At 36.8% G+C, this 20,818-nt stretch overlaps 1 protein-coding gene across 3 annotated transcripts in view; it reads left to right on the forward strand.

Annotated features, from left to right (window-relative positions):
* Positions 1-20,500, forward strand: part of AKT3 (AKT serine/threonine kinase 3) — a 344,608-nt gene extending 324,108 nt beyond the window's left edge. For all 3 annotated transcript variants that reach the window (XM_049776508.1, XM_049776506.1, XM_049776507.1), the window contains one exon: positions 15,059-20,500. In XM_049776508.1, the coding sequence (XP_049632465.1) occupies positions 15,059-15,144 (86 nt within the window). In that variant the 3' untranslated portion in view covers positions 15,145-20,500. The remainder of the gene's footprint in view (positions 1-15,058) is intronic.
* The last annotated feature ends 318 nt before the right edge of the window (positions 20,501-20,818 follow it).

The raw sequence follows: 20,818 nt of genomic DNA on the forward strand, positions 1-20,818 counted from the left end.
TCAAGGGATTGCTTTATTTATTCATGGATGTTTATTGTTCCAAATGTTCCAATGAATTTCAAGAATCTTTGATCCCAAGTTCAATCCTAGGAGCAACATATGACCAAGAACACCAACAACAGAAGATGAATTAAGACGACACTGAAGAAGCAGAACTGTTAGAAACACAAATAAAGCCTTCATCATAAGCTCCATTTCTTGGGATGCACAGTCACCAAGATCTCTAGAGGACTGATTTTACCATCCATGACGAAGCAGAAATCTTCATACACCACAAAAGCACCGAGGGGAGAATAAATGATCATGCAAGGAGTCTATAGTTAATCCCATGACAGTATACTTCAGGGATGGAGAAACCCTGTATCTCCTAGGCCAAGGGAATTCCCTCTACAATATCTCCAATAATTACTGTGCCTATGCAGGGGGGAAAAGAAAAAAAAAAGCACAAAATAATCATTTTTCCACATATATATTTATTGATTGATTGTTTTTTTGACGTCTTTATTTTGATATAGATATTGAAGTTGATGTCTCCTTTTTTATTTTATATTATTTTATCTTATCTTTCTCTTTCTTTTTGCATTCCAGCATGATTTGAATTCAGAACTGAGACTATTGTGTGGTGCTTCTCTTTATTGCTCTAGGCCTCACTGGATATTTAATTTGACATTTATTTTTGTATTGTTATGGTGTTTCATTTACCTTTCTCATCTCCTTTCTCAAACTGAAGCTGATAGCCACTAGAAAGACTCCACCCATTTTCAGCATATTTTTATTAATTAATTTTTTTTAATTTTTTTTTTTTTTTTGCTTAATCTTTACCCCATTCTATTGTCTTTCTTTCCCTCAAACAAAACCACATTTATCTAGGTTAGTCTCTCAAATAGAGGGAAAAACAAGGGAGGGCACCAGGACCAAACAGATGTATGATCAGTGATAGTAAGCTAGACAAAGAGGGGACCTCCTGCCCTAGCAGCCTGGGGGGGTGAGGGTGGGGGATATGGGTTGCAGAAAGGGAACGGGGAAGGGGGGAGGACAAATTTGGTGGTCAGTTACTCCTGACTTTGTGCTCATAAATCGCTCCTGGCAGGCTCGGGGACCATATGGGATGCTGGGGTTCGAACCACTGTCAGTCCTGGGTTGGCTGCATGCAAGGCAAATGAACTACTGGCTGTGCTATCTCTCTAGCCCCTCTTTTCTCTCTGAAGCACTCTTGCAGTCATATATCTAAAGATATTTAAGTTGACTCTGAGGCGCTTAATTTTCTGAGGCACAGCTGTGAATGGGATTTTTTTTATTTTCAAGCTCATCCTCTTTTTTATTAATTAATTTTTATTTTGACCAAAATAATAAAATAATTTTCATTTTCACCAAAGTAAATTGCAAATCTTTCACAGTAATATTTTAGGTACATAGTGACATTGAATCAGGGTCATTCCTACCACCAGTATTGTCCTTCCTCCACCCCTGTTCCCAGCATGCATCCCATAGCCTTCTCCTTTGACCTCCGGGCTGCTAGTCTAAGTGGTTCCCTCTGTGTCTAGCTTGTTGTAGATTGGGTTTTGATTCTGTTGTCATTGGCTTTGGATTTGGTGTTTAATTATGATCATTTTTTAATTTCTATTCAGTGTTCATACATCTGTTTGATCTTGGTAGCTATGCAAAAAAAGGCACAAATTAATTTTTTTGTTATTGTTTTTTCTTTTTTGTGTGCTTTGTTTTTATTTCAAGGTGTAGTTATTGTTTGTTTGTTGTCTTTATTGCTGTGGTGCTTTTAGGGTTCTTTTGTTTGATTTTTTTGTATAGTTTTTATGTTTTTCTTCCTTTTCCCTTTTTTCTTAAATTGATATTTATAGCCTCTAGAAGGACTCCTCCCATTTCTTTCTTGTTTGATTTTTACACCCCCCTTTTTTTTCTCTTTCTTTTTTCTTCCCCTCCAAACAGAATCACATAACTTGAACCATCGTGAATAGGATTATTTTTTAATGTCTCTTTCACATATATAGAAAAGCCATGGATTTTTATGTGTTAATTTTGTAGCCTGGCTATATACTATACTATACAAATCTATACTTTACCATACAAATCCATTCTAGAAGTTTTTTGGTAGAGTCTTAGGATTTTCTAAGTATAGTATCAAATCATCTGCATACAGTGAAAGCTCGACTTCTTCATTTCCTATCTGTATGCCCTTGATATCTTTTTCATGACTGATTGCTATAGCAAGTACTTTCAGTACTATATTGAATAAAAGTGGCAAGAGGGCACAAACTTGGCTAACGCCAGATCTTAGAGGAAAGGCTTTCAGTTTTTTCCCATTGAATATAATGTTTGCCATAGGCTTGTGGCAAATGGCCTTTACTATTATTATTATTATTATTATTATTATTATTATTATTATTTTATTATCATAAAAATATTTTATTTTTTCTTGTATTGATATGGTGTATAATATTCATTGATTTGCATATGCTAATACATACTTGCAGACCTGTGATGAATCCTACTTGGACATGGTGTATAACTAGATGAGCTGTTAGATACTATTTGCTAGTGTTTTTTTGTGTGGTGTCTCTGCGCTTTTCATATCAGAGTAGTGTTACCTTCATAGAAACTGTTTGGAAGTGTTTCTGTTTCTTCAATTTCCTCGAAGAGACTGAAAAGAATTGCAGTAGGTCCCTCCATAAAGGTTTGAAAGAATTCACTAATGAATTCATCTGGGAATTCATTAATGAATTTACCTGGGCTTTTGTTTTGGGGAAGCCTTTTTATTACCATTTCAATTTTCTCAATAGTAATAGCTCTGTTCAGATAATCCAGTTCACCTTGATTCAACCTTTAAAAAGGGTTATAGGATTATAGGAATTTATCCATTTCTTTCAGGTTCTCTTGTTTTATGGCATAAAGATTCTCAAAGTAACCTCTTATTACCCTTTGAATTTCTGTAATATCTATAGTAACTTTCACCTTTTCATTTCTGATTCAGGTTATTAAGTATCTCTTTGTGAGACTTGCTAATTGTTTATCAGTCTTGGTTTGTTTGTTATGTTTTTCTGAAGAACCAACTTTTGCTTTCATTGATCTTTTGTATTGTTTATTGGGTTTCCTGTTCGTTAATTTATCTTCTACATTATATTATTTCCTTCTGCCTGCCTATTTTTGGTCATTTTTCAATTTTTTGAACTATGCCATTAAATTATGTAGTACATTTCTTTTTAATAAATGCTTGCAAAGTTATAAATATTTCTTTTAATGCTGCTTTTGCTGTGTCCCATAAGTTCTGATAATTCATGTCTTCAGGAATATTTTGATTTCATCACTGACCCACTGATTGTTCAGTCATGAGCTGTTTTAAATCCAGTTGATCCTAGTGGTCAATAGCATTTCTCCATTTCTATCTGTAGTTCACTTTATTTTCAGTTCATTATAGTTTTAGATTATAATTGATACAAGTTCTGTCCCCTTGATTTATTTTTTATGGAGATATGTTTTGTGGCCCAGTATTTAGTCTATCTTGAAGAATGTCCTATGTGCATTGGAGAAGAATGTGTGTTCAGCTTTTGGAGGATGAAAAGCCCTATTACATAACTAGTAAGCCACTCTATTCCATTTTTTCCTTCAAAGCCAGTATATCCTTGTTGAGTTTTAACCTGGTTAATTTATCAAAAAGTGTCAGAGCAGTGTTGAAGCCTACAACTATTACTTAGTTGTTATTGATGTCTTTATTTAGGTATTATTAATTGTTTCAGATATTTTGCTGGCCCCTCAATGGGTGCATATATGTTTAGTAGTGTGATGACTTCATTATGTACACATCCATTGGTTATTATTAAATTCTTATTTCTTTCTCATAACCTTTTTAAACCTAAAATCTGTGTCATCTGATATTAATATGGCCAGCCCAGTCTTTTTTAAGGGAGTTGTTTGCTTGAAGGATTGTCCTCCAACCTTAGAGTTTGAGTCTATGTTTGCTCTGACTATTCAGATGTCTATTTCGCAGGCAAGAAAATGTTGGATTCAATTTTCTATTCTATGTTTCCACTCTCTGCCTCTTAATTGACCCATTACATTGAAAGATATTATTGCAGGGTATTTTGTGTTACCTTTTTGTAGATGTTTGGTGTTTATTGGATGTGTCTTATCTTAAATTTGATCCTTCAGTTTTTCTTTTAAGGTTGGTTTTGAGTCTGTAAAGTTTCTGAGCTGTAGTTTATCCATGAAGGTGTGTATTCTTCCTTCAAACCTAAATGGAAGCCTGGCTGGGTGAAATATTCTTGGAAAGACGTTCATTCTGTTGAGTTTTATTACTGTATTCCACCACTGCCTTCAGACCTTGAAAGTTGCTTTTGATAAATTTTCAGTAAATCTTAAGTTTGCTTCTCATATGTAATTTCCTTTTTGATCTTGCTTTCAGTATTCTGTCTCTACTATTTTCATCTATGTGCTTAGGGGTGCTTTTATTTGGATCTTTTTAATATGGTACTCTCCAGGCATCCAGGATGTGGGTGCGAGCATTCTTCAGCTCTGGGAATTTCTCCATGATGATGTCTTTTACTGTTGCTCCCTCATAGGAGTTTTCTTCCTGGCTCTCTTGGACCCCAATGATTCTCTTGTTGTTTCTGTTAAATTTATCTCAAAGATCGATTTTTGTCTTTTCACTTACTTTGAGGATATGTTCCATCTTCTGTCCATTTATTTTAAGACAAGACTCTTCTTCATTTTTTTCTGCTGAACGGATATGTTACACAGCTCATCTTCAAGATCACTGATTCTGTCCTCAGCAGCTGTTACCTCTGCTGATTAGTCATTCCAGTGAGGTTTTCATTTCACCTACCATGTTTTTCAGTCCTGTTATTTCTGTTTAAAATTTTCTCATTTCTACTCTAGTATCCTCAAGTCTTATGGGTTGTCTCTTCCATGGTTTCTTTGATTTCTTTGAACAGCTTTAACATTTCCTCTATAAAGTCCTGTTAAAAGAGGTTATGTAGTTGCCAGATGTTGGTTAGTCTTCAGAACTAGCATCTAGGAGCCAGAGTGGTGGCACAAGCTGTAAGGCCTCTGCCTTACTAGCTTAGGATGGACCGTGGTTTGATCCCCTGGTGTCCCATATGGTCCCCCAAGCCAGGATCGATTTCTGAGTGCATAGCCAGGAGTAAACCTGGAGTCTCAATGGATGTGGCCCAAAACAAACAAACAGAACTAGCATCTTCAGTCACAATGTATGATGTGGTTCTGCAGTTTTTCCCTTTGTACTATGGTGCTGTTTTATATATATGTTTTGATGGGGCCCCTTGACTAGAGGAAATGCACAGCTGCGCCCTTGCCTGGGCTCATGCACTTCAGTTCAGTTCAAAATGGCACTTTTTTAGTCCAGACTCTGCCCACAGCTGCAGCTGCTCCCACTGCCTCTGGTCAAAGTTGTTTTGTTGTTTTTCCCTCCCAGCTACACTTTGGCCCGGCTTCACTTACCTCAGTTTAGTTCAAAATGGTGCTTTTTAGTCTAAACTGTCCACCGCTGCAGCTGCTCCCATTCCTTCTTGTCAACTTGTGTTTTGTTTTGTTTTATTCCAGCTACACTTTGGCCTGGGCTACTTACTTCAGTTCAGTTCAGTTTAATAATAATAATAATAATAATAATAATAATAATAATAATAAAGGGGCTGGAGCAGTGGCACAAGCGATAAGGTGTCTGCCTTGCCTGCGCTAGCCTAGGATGGGCTGTTGTTCAATCCCCGGACGTCCCATATGCTCCCCCACGCCAGGGGTAACCCCTGAGTGTCACTGGGTGTGGCCCCAAAACCAATAAAATAATAATAATAATAATAATAATAATAATAATAATAATAATAATAATGTTCCTCTTTTCTTTTAAAATATAGGCTTATGGTGAGTCTTTTATATAATGACTGCCCCTATGAGGGAAGATTGAAGTGAAGTGCTTTTCTCAGAATGGATTTTAGCATTAAAGACAAAGCAGAAGTGATCAAGACCAAAACTTTGTGTATGCGCTGCATTCTCTTTTCTTTATATTATATTGAAGAAGTTTAGAAATTCATGACTTCTTAAGGAAAGTAATTGAAACGCAGAGACATGAGCTTGCTAAAGTGCTAAAGTAGTGTCATCTGTAACCAGGAACAACACTCAAAATTATAAATTAATTTATAAACTCAATTATAAATTATTGAGTGTATAAATTGCACTCAATAATAAATTACGAAGTATTCAAGGCATGTTACCAGTGATGGGACAGTTGCTTTCCATTCTGCCACATGTATTATTGCTAGAATCATAGAATTTCTAAGAGTCAAGCTATTGTTAGGCCTCTAGAGTTGGAGACACACAGATCAGGATTATCTATGTAGAAAGAGTGGAAACATCTTGGCAGTTTCCTCTGAATCTAGTATGTACTATGGTGTCTGAAACTGAACAACACTAGTGAAGTGTTGAATTGGCTTGTCAACATTTTTCACCTTAGAGCATTTACTGGATCATGTTGTTTGGATATGTCCCGAATTCTAATTAGATCACATCATTCTCCTATTTAAAACCCTCAAGTGGCCACTCATGGGCACTGATTCCAAAATCCTCAAAGAGGCTTATAAAGACCTTTTAAATTTGAGTCATATTCGCCTAGTTTTATCTCATCCTGGTTTTTTGTTGTTGTTTGTTATACTTGTGCACCACCCACATCTAGAATATTCCTTTTTTGTCTGTGCAATGGATATAAATATTATTGTTCTTCCTGCCTCACTACTCTTTCACCAAGCATATTTGGATAGTTCCTTATTATTCAGACCTGTAGCTTTTCTAGAGGGATAGGGAAAAACATTCTGAAGTTATTTGGAACTATTCCCAGCTCACAGGGCCTGGGGTTTTATCTGGTAGCATTTATAAGACCATGTATTGCTAGGGGTTGAAACAAGGGCTCCCACATGCACTGGTCTTTAGCCTGCCCCAGAGCCTTTTAAATTTCCCCAGCTGAAAATAATGCAGCCCATCGAATAATACCAACCACTTAACCTGCCAGCACATGTTTGTCTTCAGTCATATTCTTTTGGATAGTTTGTGTCAACTTCTCCAACTAGAATGCTCTTAGAAATATTTGACTTATTCCTTGCTAAGCCTAGCTTTACCTCAGTACCTGGTCTATCATAGGTATTCAATAGATATGTAATAAGTTAATGAATAAAGAAATTGTGGTGAGGGCCTTGTAGTTCCAGGACAAGATGAGGGCACAAGAAGCCTTAACTTCTCTTGGCAGTATCCCAATCAGTATCCAGAAATTTTTGTTTGGCTTGCCTCACCACTCAATATTAACTATGCATTAGTAAAATCCCAATCTTTCTTTCTTCAATATTAAATTCAGACAGTTTTCTTCCTAAACAGAATTTTGGTATTTGTGAAGGATTACAACTGTCTCAATGCAGTACAGCCAGAAATCATCTGCCACACTGGGCATCATAGACGGCAAAAGCTGTCAGACTCAAACAGCAGAGAGCCAGGATAACACTTGGTGTATAGTGATTGAACTCATGACTTTATGCTTGCAACACAATCACTTTAAGCTACCAATCAAGCTATCCCCTAAGCCTTTGTACAGTTATTTGTACAGTTGAGACACCTAGTGTCTCAACATTGTTTAATATAATATAAAAAAATACAATGTTGGGATATTTTACAAAGTGTCACCTTTCATCACTAAATGCAGCTCTCTTCTTAAAGTAAATAACATTTTCTGGGGCCAGAAAGATAGTACAGCAGGTAAAGCCTGCCTTGTCCAGCATGCCATGCATGTGCCATTCCCAAGTTTGATTCATCTGTTACTCCAGATGGTCTCCTGAGCATGGCCAGATGATCCTTTAGTACAGTCAGGATTAAATCTTGAGCACTAGTGGTTGTGACCCAAAAATAAACCCCAAAAGTATTTTTTTAAATTACTTTCTTTAAATATTATGTATATTTACATAGTTATTCATAATACCTTTGTTCCAAGATCAATCTAACCACCACTGTAAAATTCACTCCACAACTGTTTCCAGATTCCCACCTAGTTCCTTAAAAGGAACAAAATACTATATTTTATATTGCTTGTTTACAGGTAAGTGGATGCCTCAGACTACCTTTGGGGTCTGGTTGTGTTAGAGAACTTCTTTGAGTTCCCTTAAGGAGAGTGGGTGACATGAATGGCAAAATATGAAGAAAATAAAAGAGGACACACAATGGGTGTGTGAGAAACAGCATGTTCTAATTTTTAATGTGAGGGACAGGTATATATGAGTTAAATTGCCAGTCACAGGTATGAGAAGAATGTTCACAAACAAAGCACAGATTTACAGTAAAACAATTCACTTGACTATGGAGGTACACAGACTTGAATAGATCTAACAGTAAGTAAAAGTCCTAGGGAGAAGGTTAATTTAATATCTCAGAACAATTCCTGTCAGGCTAGCCTCAGATGTAAAATAGGGGATTAGTGAGGAGGGAAATTTCTCTATCAAGTTTTCTGTTTCTAAGGGAAGGATTTCATTGTTTAAAGGTCAAAATGGAGACAAACCATATCTAAAAAAGATCTAATTCCTTTTCTGGTAAAAGTTTTAATAGCCCAAATCTACATCCTGGCCAAACCTTTTCAATGTAAATTCTGAGGTAAGAGTTAACAAGTACTCCAGGTCCTTTTAGAGACATCCCAAGATGCTGAAACTGCAAGCACATTATAAAGAAGAGAAAAATAAATGTTCCCAAGTGTCTTTAATTTGGTGCTGAGATTTTCCAGGTAAAGAGAAATTTAATTAAGGCTTTATGTGCCTTTTAGTTGTAAAGGAAGCATAATGTTAGTACCATAATATAAATCTCAAAAATATTTCTCAGGAATTGTCCTCACATCCACACTGCAGAAAAGTTTCCCAGTGGGCCTTCTGGTGAAATATTCCTTGGGAGTTTTTGAAACAGCAATGGAAATGGCATCTTAGCAGGCCTCCTGCTGGTCATCCTCTAGAAATTTAGAAATTCCTAGTTAATGGCATGACAAGTGGAAGTTAAATTATATTGAAAGAGTACAGTAATAAGAAAATTCGTGAAAATCAATGTATCTCACAAGGAGCTCATTAAATCATTGTCAGAAGGTTTGCTAAGCAATTTGTTACTAGTTTATTTTCTTTTACATGTTTTGTTTCTGAGCACTAGTGGCTTTGAATCCACCTAGTCTAAATTGATGTCTAAATTGGTATGTTGTTATTGGGATGATAGTATTGAAAAAACGGAGTTTTTGCATGGCCACATATGCAGCTGTGAAATCTAGAAATTAGAAGCACTGTAGCTGATAATGTAATTTTATGGGGCATCTGCTGCCAGAACTTCCAGAAGTATGAGAAGACAGGGGCAAGAGGAAGGTTCCTCCACTCACTCCAAAAAGCCCTGGAAATGTTAGCCCAAATACTGCCATACTTGGAATTTGGTCTGTTCAGTGTGTTTGCAGAGGTGCATGGTTGAATCATGAAGCTGAGCCACTGGTGAAGTGGCAGTTGTGTGGTGTGGGTACAGCTGGCGTGGATTCTGCAGGGCAGGGATTTGACTCACCCTCTCCTGGTACTGCCATTTTTAGCTGTGTAGTCTGTGTGCCTGTGATTTTTTTCATGTTTTGATATACATCAGTTTTGAGAATAGAGTGAGTCTATGAAGTAACAGAATAAGTCTGGCCAATTGGGGCCGGTGAGGTGGCGCTAGAGGTAAGGTGTCTGCCTTGCAAGTGCTAGCCAAGGAAGGACCACGGTTCGATCCCCTGGCATCCCATATGGTCCCTCCAAGCCAGGGGCAATTTCCGAGCACTTAGTCAGGAGTAACCCCTGAGCATCAAACTGGTGTGGCCCGAAAAAAAAAATTAAAAAAAGAATAAGCCTGGCCAAATGCAGACTTAGAGACTGCGTATACAGCATGTGGTTTTGGCTTCTAGGGGTTCTGGAAGTACCAGAAGGCAGGGAGGATAGTGCCCGTTCTCATTCCATACAAGTCTGGAGATGTCTGATCACTAGTGACTTTGAATCCACCTAGTCTAAATTGGTACGTTGTTAAATATCAGCATACCTCGAGTTTTGGGTGGTTTGGCATCTCTTCAGAGCTCTGTAGTTGGGTGGTGAAGATGAGCCATTAGTTAAGTGGCTAGTCTGTTAGAAAGACCATCTGGTGGGGCTGGAGAGATATCACAACGGTAGGGCATTTACCTTGCACACAGCCGACCCAGGAAAGATAGTGGTTCGAATCTTGGCATCCCTTATGGTCCTCTGACTCTGCCAGGAGCAATTTCTGAGCACAGAGCCAGGAGTAACCCCTGAGTGCCACCAGATGTGACCCAAAATATAGAACATCTGACTGATCTTTAGTAAGAAACATGCCACTTGAAGGAGCTGTAGAATAAAAAAGGGAGAGGGCAATATCTATGACAAAGTGAAGCATTCAACTGAAAGGAAGAGGTGATGCTTAAAGGTGATAAAGTGTTATGTCTGTAAACCAGTGCAAGAACATATATATTAGAAAGAAACTGCCTTTATTAGAAGCAGACTAATAAGTGGGTAGGCAAATGGGGCTTGAAGGTGGATAGTGGAGGAAAGTAGACAATGGTGAAGTAATTAGTGTTGAAATATTGTATTGCATAAAACCCAGTCCCAAATAGCTTTGTAATTTCACAGTGACTAAATTTTTAAAAGTTAATTCAAACATTGGTGGCAGAAAATTTGCACTGGTGAAGGGTTTTGGGATATTGTATGACTAAAACTTAATGATGAAAAACTTTTTAACTGTGTCTCACAGTGATCCAATGAAATATTTATAAAAAAATTAAAATTGGTAGAGCAAAGAAAAGTATTAGAATATTAGAAAAATATTAGAAAAAAAGGGCAATGGTGGGGGTCTTGAACATTTTCGTGTTAGGGACATGCAATAACTTTGTAAGTCAAAAATAGCATTAACACTGTTGTAAAACTATCATGCCTAAACAATTATATATTTTTTATCTAAAAAATCTTGGAAAAAGAAAACAAAGTGCATTTCATGCTCGTGAGCTAGTGATACATATTGAAGTGCCATTGATAACTAACCAAAAAATAAAAGTAAATAAGTAAATAAAATAAATAATAAATAAAATAAATACCAAAGTAAATAAAATTTAATTCAAAGTAAAAGATAATTTGTTAGAAACATAAACATCTATAAAAGACCATATATCGTAACTGACAATTGGGTATCAAAATCCACATTCAGTAGACATTTATGAGTCTCAGAAGTTGAAGATATTCTTGCCCTAATTCTGAGCCCTCAATGGGCTAGAAGATAGGCCAGCCTCCATATTCATTTAATAAGATATACCATAGTCTAGAGTGAAGACACTACAAACTTGTCATCTGATTTCCTGATTCAGGGTGTCTGTAGAGAATTGCTAAGTGAAATAGCTCAACAGAATGGGCCAAATGCCAGCCAGCTACCAGTCTGTTCTGTGCAGCAGCCTGTCAGTCCTCAGCACCAGCATGGACAGGAGAAGTGCTGTGTTTTGAAATTGACAATGCTTGGATGTAGCCTAGATTCCCTTCTGCTGCACATAGAAGAATCTGTGAAATCTTGAACTCTGATTACTTTAACTTAATGTTTAACTTTGAGTACATTGCTAGGGAGAAACCAACAAAATTCTGTCCCATAAAGCATAGAGGTTTTGCCCATAAAAGCCCACAACATACTGTTAGTTAGTGATCATCTTCCCACTTCCCACCTTGCTTCTCTGAAACAGAATGGAGTTATTTTTTAGAACAAATCAGTAGTTAGAAAGGCAAAATGTTCTTTTTCTACAAACAGCTGCAGTAACATGCCAGATTGTCTTCACTGGTGTTAATTAATTGAACAGATTTTGGAATGTGTCGTCTTGCATTATATCCATTAATGGTCTCGGCCTTGTTCTTACAAAAAAAGAGGATTTAGCTAAGACCAACTGGATTTTAATTTGGTATTATTACACTTGTTCTAGTTGTAAGGAAATTCAGCATCTAGTGCTGCTTGAATTCAGGGTTTTAGATGAAAATTCAGACCTGATAATTCTGTTTTCTGAACATGTGTGTGTAGTTGCTTTCTTTGTAGTGTAGTTCATGTTCCTTCATTATCACCATCATTCCCTGTGTTTTCCACTCAGCACACAGACCTGTTTATTTCTGTTGACTGGATATGACAGGCTCTGGGTCTGCCAGTTGAGAATAATCTAGCTCTTTTCCTAATTCTCTGCTAGTCCCACACTGCCCATTCACTGGTGCCTCCACAAACTCCACTCCTGTTGGGTCCAGGATCATGTTAAGTGAAATTAGTCTGAAGAAAAAAGACAAGTACTGAATTGTCTCATTGATTGTTGGTATATAAAGAAACAAATCCTTAGATTCTGTAAACAAAACTGAGCTTACCAAACTGGGAATGAAAGAATGGAGTAAATAAGCAGGTCAGGGAGAAGATGAGAATGGGAAAGTAGTGGAAGATTTTGGTACTTTTGTGTGGGTATGACATAGTAGCATTGTTTATTTAAAACATGTATATTACTACTTACTCTGTGTGTAAACCACTTTAATAATAAATAGGGGGGGAAGGAACAGCAGATTCTTAACCTGTTACCTCACTTGAAGGAACAAGAGAGACATATGTCATGAATTTGAAAAAATATCAAGGTGCAGGACCCTCTTACGGTTTACTATGAAATCTAGGTATTTTTAATATTAAATATAATTTAAAATTAAATTTAAAATAGTAAATATGTTGCTGAAATAATAGACTGAAGGACACTTTCAGTTATCAGCCAACATGCTTCTCCATTGCAGTAAGTATTTCTCTTCACAAAACCCTTCCTATTGAGAGCCTGTTGATCTAGCTTAGCCTGGCTTGCCCAAGATCTGGCTAGTGGCTGAAGAGATTATGTATCGCTCTGGCCAAGGCCATTCAAGCACAAGATTTCCCTGCCTTGATGTCCAGGGCACTCTGCACATTTACTTTGCAGAAACACATTCAGAAAAACAAAGCTGTTAGTTGGGAAAACTGTCTTTAAAATGTGATTGGCACATGTCAGAATCTGAACATTAAGATTTCAGCTGCCTTTTCTATAGACTGTTTATCTGAATCAACAACAGATATGCCATCCACAGCTCTTACTGTCATTAGCATAGCTAAAAATATTACAGAAGGTATTTGATCTAAAAAGTGCATGTGGTTTTCTTGGTACCAAATTAATATTTTATGATAAGGAGATTAATGCCATCAAATCTCAGTACTGTGGACAAATGCTGGCTATTGCTTACAAGGTCTTTTTGCAGATGGACAAAGGTTAAAGAAAATTTTTGATTGGGGTGTGGAACACTAAGTCAAAAAATGCTTCTTGATTATTTGATTTCTATCTAATACTGTGTATATATATACTATGTATATATGTACATTTATATACAAATACAAATATATGTATAGATATAGATATTTGGTTTGGGGCCACACCCAGCTGTCGTCAGGGGTTACTCCTGGCTCTGCTGTCAGGAATCGCTCCTGGCAGAGTTGGGCAACCATAAGGGATGCTGGGGATCAAATCCAGTTGAGTGGCATGTAATGATCATGCATTGTAGGTCAGCCTCCTACCCTCTGTGCTATCACTCCACTCCCAATAATATTTCTTATATATATTCTAACCCACAAATCCTGATAGGAATTTGATTATGTTTTTAGAATATTTTTCTTTTATTAGGAGTAGAATACTGAAACAAAGTCAGAAAGGATCCAGAGATGTTTGATATTCTTTTTGTTTGTTTGGTTTTGTCCTACCTGTCTTCTGGGTGTGCAGTAGAGAATTATTCCTGGCTGGCTCGGGGGACCAAATGGGGTAACCCAGGATATTAACCCCAGTAAGTTGCATGCCAGGCAAGCATTCTACCTTCAGTTCTATTGCTTCGGCTCCATGATATTCTTGAGGAATAAAAAGTCATCCTCTAGTACAAGTTTAGTGTCCATAGTACAGCATGATCTGGCCTGTGTTCTCTTCTCCTGTTTCAAGAAATTGGTGCTTCCTGAAGAGGCTGGAACATTAATGGACTTGGTAATGTACTACCTCTATGTATTTGAAGAAAAGGAACCATTATGCTGTAGTGGTATTTGACAGATTTTTTAGCTGATTTCCATTTAGGACAACATGTCAGCATGGATTTAGAGTCAATAGAGAGTCTTCCTTTAGATGGAATCCAGAGAAGATACCCATGGGATCTTTGTGGAATTACAACTAAGGCCACAAAGCAGATGGCATATAAGGAAAAAAGAAATACTGACAGTATAAGATTTCAGTCAAATCTGTTCCAGATAGAAGAGATAAATGATTATTTGTAATATTTTAAATACAAGCAAACAGGAGAGATGAAAAAGAAGAGCAACTATGCTGAAAACAGGCCCCTTATCTTTCAAGATTCAAGTTTCTTCTCCTTGTTTGTTTTATAATGGACTAGTAGTATTTTGGTACCAGCTGGCCTAATCGTCTTTTCTATTCTCTTATTTTTTTTCTTTTACTACTACCATTTTTATCATAGGAAAATCAGGAAGTATAGATTGAACATAGATTTAAAATGTTGAATAGAGGGTATTTTAAATCGATAATCAATAATTCACACAAAGCTGAATTATATCATCAGAAACAAAAAATTACAAGCAGTTGGTACTGGATCCTAGAAGACACTTTGAATTCCTTAGCATTTATGGCTTTCTGTAACTTTCAGATATGTTAATTCTATAGCTCTTTCTTACTTGCTAGGTCTTCTTTTCTTCATAGTATTTATTTAGTGTAATAAGCCTTGAGCATTAGTTTCTTGAAGGAAATAGTAAATTGTATTATTCCCTTTTTTTTTAGAGAAGATGAAGTGTTTGAAAATGAGATCATTTTGTTGTGTTAATAAGTGCAAGTATCTGGGAGTTTATTGCCTCTTAGTTTTTATTATGTCAGATTTTAGAGCTCTGTTGATCTGAGATGATGTCGCAAAGTGTAATTCAAAAAAAAATTGTTTCCTATCCACAGATGATGAGGATGGTATGGACTGCATGGACAATGAGAGGCGGCCACACTTCCCTCAGTTTTCCTACTCTGCAAGTGGACGAGAATAAGTCTCTTTCATTCTGCTACTTCACTGTCATTTTAGATTTATTACTTAAAAATGATTCCTGGATATCACACCAGTCCTAGCTCTTAAGATAGCAGGAGCGCCTTCAGACATCCCAGACCAGTCAAAGGTCTTCACCTCTCGCCACCTTTCACCCACATGAAAACACACACATGCGCAAGCACACTCGTCTTTTTGTTTTTGCATGAAATTGTATCTCAGTCTAAGGTCTCATGCTGTTGCTGCTACTGTCTTACTATTATAACAACTTTAAGAGGTAATTTTACAATCTTTGGAAGTCATGAGTCCACCATTGTTCACTTGTGAACCAATTATCATTTATTGATCTTTGGTTTTTCTTTCTCCCTAACAGTGAAGGCTAAATGAGATACACTGATTATAGGTACATTTTTAACTTTTTAGAGGATAAATCAAAAACTAAGAAGTCGATCATTAAAAACAAGCAATTGTGAAAGGTGGTGATGTGCATATGCAAAACTAGATAAGCCTAAAGTAGGTGTCTTATCAATGAGATCTGTCTGGAATTCCTTAGGAAGCATTTGAGAGAAGGACTGAACAACTGTTGGGATAAATATTTAAATTCCCATTGGAGACTGCAGAGGAAACCCAGTATTACATGTCGACATCCAGATTTCCCTGAGCAGTCATGGGCAAATGAACATTATTCTACCAAGGAAGGAAGCATATGCGCACTCAGTCAAGGTCACTTAAAAAAATCTTATGACACGATTTGCACCAGAGAGCATTTTTCCCCATGCTTGGAGATCTTTTCCCTTCTTGATATTTATCACCTCTGATGGCTGAAGAATGTAGACAGGTTTAAAGATCCTGCTTTTCACCAAATGTGTACACCAAGGTAAACAGATGTTTGCCTTCTTTGTTTTAAGTTTTTACTTTCCAATCTATGTGAATTACCTTTTTCTCATGTTTAAAACTTTGAATGTCCTTTTATGATTTTGTTTATATGACAGTAGTATTTATTTTTTAGTGATGAGAATTGTATGTCATATTAGCAAATGCAACTCCAACTTAACGTAAAATAGACTTACTGCAGTTTATTGCTCCATGTGCAAGAAATGTACATGTTGATGAGAATAATGCACTTTTTCTCCTGTGTGAAAGTATTTTGATGAGACTCTGAAAATGTACATATTGGCTAGAATTTGGCTTTGGGAGAATAGATGCTATTATTTAACCTCTTGGCATTAAAAATGAGAAAATCCCCAAATATTCATGCCAAGGGGTTAAAGGAACAAATGAGATGTCGATGTGCTCATTTTAGACTTGAAATGCTATGATGACTTGGCAACATAATGGAATTGAAAAAAAAAAACTGAGGCCTGATCGATAGGAAATTAAGTGAATGTAACTCGGCAAAATGAACACATCATGAGTACTTACAAATTAGGCTGTAAAGGTTAAGAACCTGGTGTGTTTATTCTGATCATGGTACATTTATCACTGAATTAAGCCATCAGGGAAAAAAAAAGAACACCTCCAACTTTTCTTTTTCTGTATATACTCATGTCCCCCAATTCCAACATTTCTCACTCAAAAGGACATGTATGCAAACCTCATCTTTCTCCTTCATTAATGATGATCTTCAGATTAAATCCTTTGGTGCTAGGAGCTGGCATTTTCCAAAGCAGCCTATGAAGTCCAAAGAGTTGGGGGTCTCTTCTTGCAGCAAGCAGAAGGCAACCTGACTCCTTGGAATGATCATGGAAATGTATTTTAGTTAAACTATCTGACAGCTCCCAAATGGAAGACTACAGCATGATGCAGTATTATGACTGCTTGTATGAAAGAGCAAGTGACTTCTAAGTAGGATGAATCACATTCATATGCAGATGTCTTAGCCTCTTGATGCTGGATGTGTGGAGTATAGATACGAAACCACTGCTGGCGGTGGGGGGACCACTGGGATTGCAGGGGGGTTAAAGGGCATTTTACTAAGGCAGCTAAGACATATTCAGACATAGATTTTATCCTAATTTTTCATATTTCTACCTGAGTGAAGTTCATCTTTAGTGTTGAGTAGGAAGTTCAATAAGTGACAGTTCATTTTTACTTACACATATAGCTTAGTTATTTTTTCCACTTTATGTTGAATGTTTTACTTTGAAAAGAAAGTAGACTAGAAAGTATGCCTGTAAGTTGTCTTGCATCATCATATTAAAATAGCAGATGAGAGAAAGTGAAGAATGCTGAGACTGACCAGTGTTCAGAGCATTCATTCTCTCAGAGGGAAAAACGTGACATCATACAGTAAGCATATTGATAGCTTGTTTTCACCTCTGTCAGATGATTTCCATGACCCTGACCAAGGATACTTACTAAAGATTACTGACTGCACTGATAGCACCCCAGGCTGGCCTTCTGTCAGAACCTGCAGCCCCTCCCATTAATTCCATTTGTGTCTTAAAAGATGTTTTCTTGCCTTTAAATTTGAGAATCCTGACTTTGACTCCCAGATCTCAATCAGCTGGCCTGGAGGAAAAATGTAAAAACAGGAAATGTATGTAGAAGATTTTTAAAACTTCCCTTGTGTCTGCCATAGCTATAGTGTGGGATTCTGGCAAATGGAAAGGCCTGAGCTGAAATCATCTATAGGGACACAATTCAGAACAGACTGAATCCATCTTTCTCTCTTTGCCCTCTTTTCGTAATGCAACCGTCTCAGAGGAAGTCGGGGTTTCTGCATGGATTTTTGGCAGGGTTACTCATGGCTTTGCTTTCTATACTAATTACATAGCTGTATTCCAGTATTGTTCTTTATTTTTCATACCTAGTTTCTGGCTTCTTAAAGCTGACTGTTCTTGCAGGGCCCACTTGCTTCTCCTAGAGAACAGAAGTGAGGGCCTTCCTTCCTAACTGCAGGGTCTCTATATTACACCTCAGTGTACACACTTTGCTGCTACTGTTTGTACTGTCTACAGTAGAATTTCCTGATCTTGCTCCTGATAGTGCATTACAGGCAAGCATGAAATGTAAAGTATTTATTTAAATAAAAAGAGAACCTCTAAATTGGTCATTGAATTACCTCCTGTAGCTTTATAGTTTGTGACATTTCTTGATCTTGCTAGTTCTTTCATTAGATCCACACAAGATCTAGTCCTCTGGTTAAGGATTTTAAGCAGATGCAACTATGAACCCAAGAAACTGTATTATTATTACTGTTGGTCATATTAAAACTGTTTATCTCCTTAAGTATATGACCCACAAGGATGTGAAATAACTACAAGAAACTGCTTTTGCACACTGTACATCCTTAGTATTTTTACACGTATATGATAGGGATGCACATTATTTTCCTTCGTACAGACAGCTTAAATAAAGCACTATGTCAATCTGCTACTTCTCTGTTTATTGTTGTTGGATGTGGTTCTGTAGTCTCAGAAAATTAAATAATACCTTTAATGGAAAAAAAGATGTCTAGTAGTTCCACCTGGTAATAATCTACCCTGTATAGAATGTGACAGAAAAATATGTAAATTTCATATATCTCGAAACACACACTGGGGTATTTTATTACTTCAATAAGATGCCATTAGTGCAGTTCTACAAACTTTGATGAAGTGCTACTTCCAATGGGAAGAAGCTATTTCCAGTTGGAAGAAGCAATAGGTGTAGGAATGGTCCAGGGACCCTAATTGTCTTCACACCAAATGGTTTGAACTCAGAAGTCTTAGGGAGTGTAGCTCATCAGTAATGTCTTCCTGGTAATGTTTTGCTCAGCATACTTCCTTTCTTAGAATATATTTTTAACACTTCATGGCAAATTAACAAGTAGACCTGGGTAACAATAGGTAGGATGGCTAGAGTATAATATGATTTACCTAAGTTGTTTTAGTTGGGGCCTTTTTCTGATTTTACCTCATAAGCCTACTATTGTTGAAATGTGGCTTTCCTCCTGTGACTAAGCCAGATAAGAGGAATGGCTTTGGGACCAAAGTTAGTCAGACATATATGTGTATGTCACACAATCACAAGCATGTATGTATACGTCACACAGCCAAATTTGAGGGCATTCTCACATGTGCTCTTCTTTCAAAACCACGGGGGTAAGACAGATCCAGAAGGCTAAAATAAAGTGACCTCTATTAAGTCTTTAAAGGTGCTATTTTTAGAATATTGTATAATTTATTTACTGTATTCCTAAAATAGAATTAGGGACAATTAACATCTTATGTGACAGCTTTTATGTCAGCACATTTGAAGAAACAAAAACTTCCAAAAATAGAAGCTCTATTCTTTTAAGCTTGAACCTTTTTCATACTTAAGAAACTCAAATGGCCTTTTCATTTGTATCAGCCCACTTTCTCCGAAGCCTAATACACATCCATTCTGAGGCCATGAAGATGCTAGACTGCTGGCAGGAGAATAGTCTTAAGGTCAGGGACTTGTCCCAACTATAGCCTTGCCCCTAGTGTTCCACTGTCATTCACAAAGACAACACAGCATTCTCAACGCCCATATTTGTTACTTTAAAGCATTTGAGGGCTTAACTGTACAGTAGAAATACTATTTTAAACTAAAATAATGATCTGTGTACAGATATTTGCTAGAACTCTTAAGTAAATTTTGTAATTTCACTACGTTTCTAGGGTCCTCTCAAATACTGCATATTGAAGAAGAAACCTGATACCACCGAGCCAAAGATGCTTTTTTTTGTCTGTTTTTCTTGTTAATGGAGTGGAGAGAATAATGCTTAGTGCTTCCTGGTCTCTCCTGATTGTGCACAAAATCGCAGGATGATAAATGGTGGAGTTTTATGGGATGTTGGTTAAAGGCAAATAAAGTTGAAAGATTATCACAAAGAGGGAAAGAAACAGGAATGGCAGGAAAAAAAAGTCTGGTCCTTAATACCCTTTGGCCTAATTAAAATGTGCCTTTTTGGTGTGTTTTGTTCATCATTACCAGGTAAAAAGGAAATATTACAATCCAAGTCTTTAAAAAGTTCATTTACTGAAATTCATATGTGTAATATAGCATACAAATGAGCAGATTTAAAAAGGTTAAAAAAATAAACTTCAAGAAGCCATTTCTGAAACCTTACGCCAGAAGGTCTCCTCATCTAGTTTCAATTTCATCTAGCCGGTCCATCAATGCAGGGACCACTCGGCAACAAATGTGACAATGACGACGCAGCCTGCTGCAGTCCGAGGTGGTGTCTGCTGGGAAGGTCACAGTGCATTTTGGCATATTACGTGCAACTCAGATGAATGTAAATATTTCTTTGTAAATCATTTATTTCACTGTTTCATCCAGGTCAGCAATCAGATTGTGGCATGCTGGGTAACTGGAAAAAATGATAATAAAAAGTAAATTTAAATAGATCATGTTCTTCTATGTGATTTGTCTTCTCATTGGTTTGGTCATCCCTACATTTTTAGAAAACAGTCTCTGGTGAAAAACTTAAAAAGCATGAGTAATCCATTATATGAACAATTTGTGCCCTAAACCCTTGTTAAATAAGGCTAGCTATTTTGTTTTGATGCCTCAAATCTGAACTTAGCTTGTATTCCAAATATGGTTATTCTGATGACAAGACATGGTCAGAGAGCCGTCTTCCTGTCTAGGAAAAGAGATACTGATTTGTACCAGATAAAATACTGAAAATTACATACTACAGCAGGTAAATCAAAATCAAAGGC

This window comes from Suncus etruscus, chromosome 7 (assembly GCF_024139225.1).
Source record: "Suncus etruscus isolate mSunEtr1 chromosome 7, mSunEtr1.pri.cur, whole genome shotgun sequence".
NCBI classification, from domain to species: Eukaryota; Metazoa; Chordata; class Mammalia; order Eulipotyphla; family Soricidae; genus Suncus; species Suncus etruscus.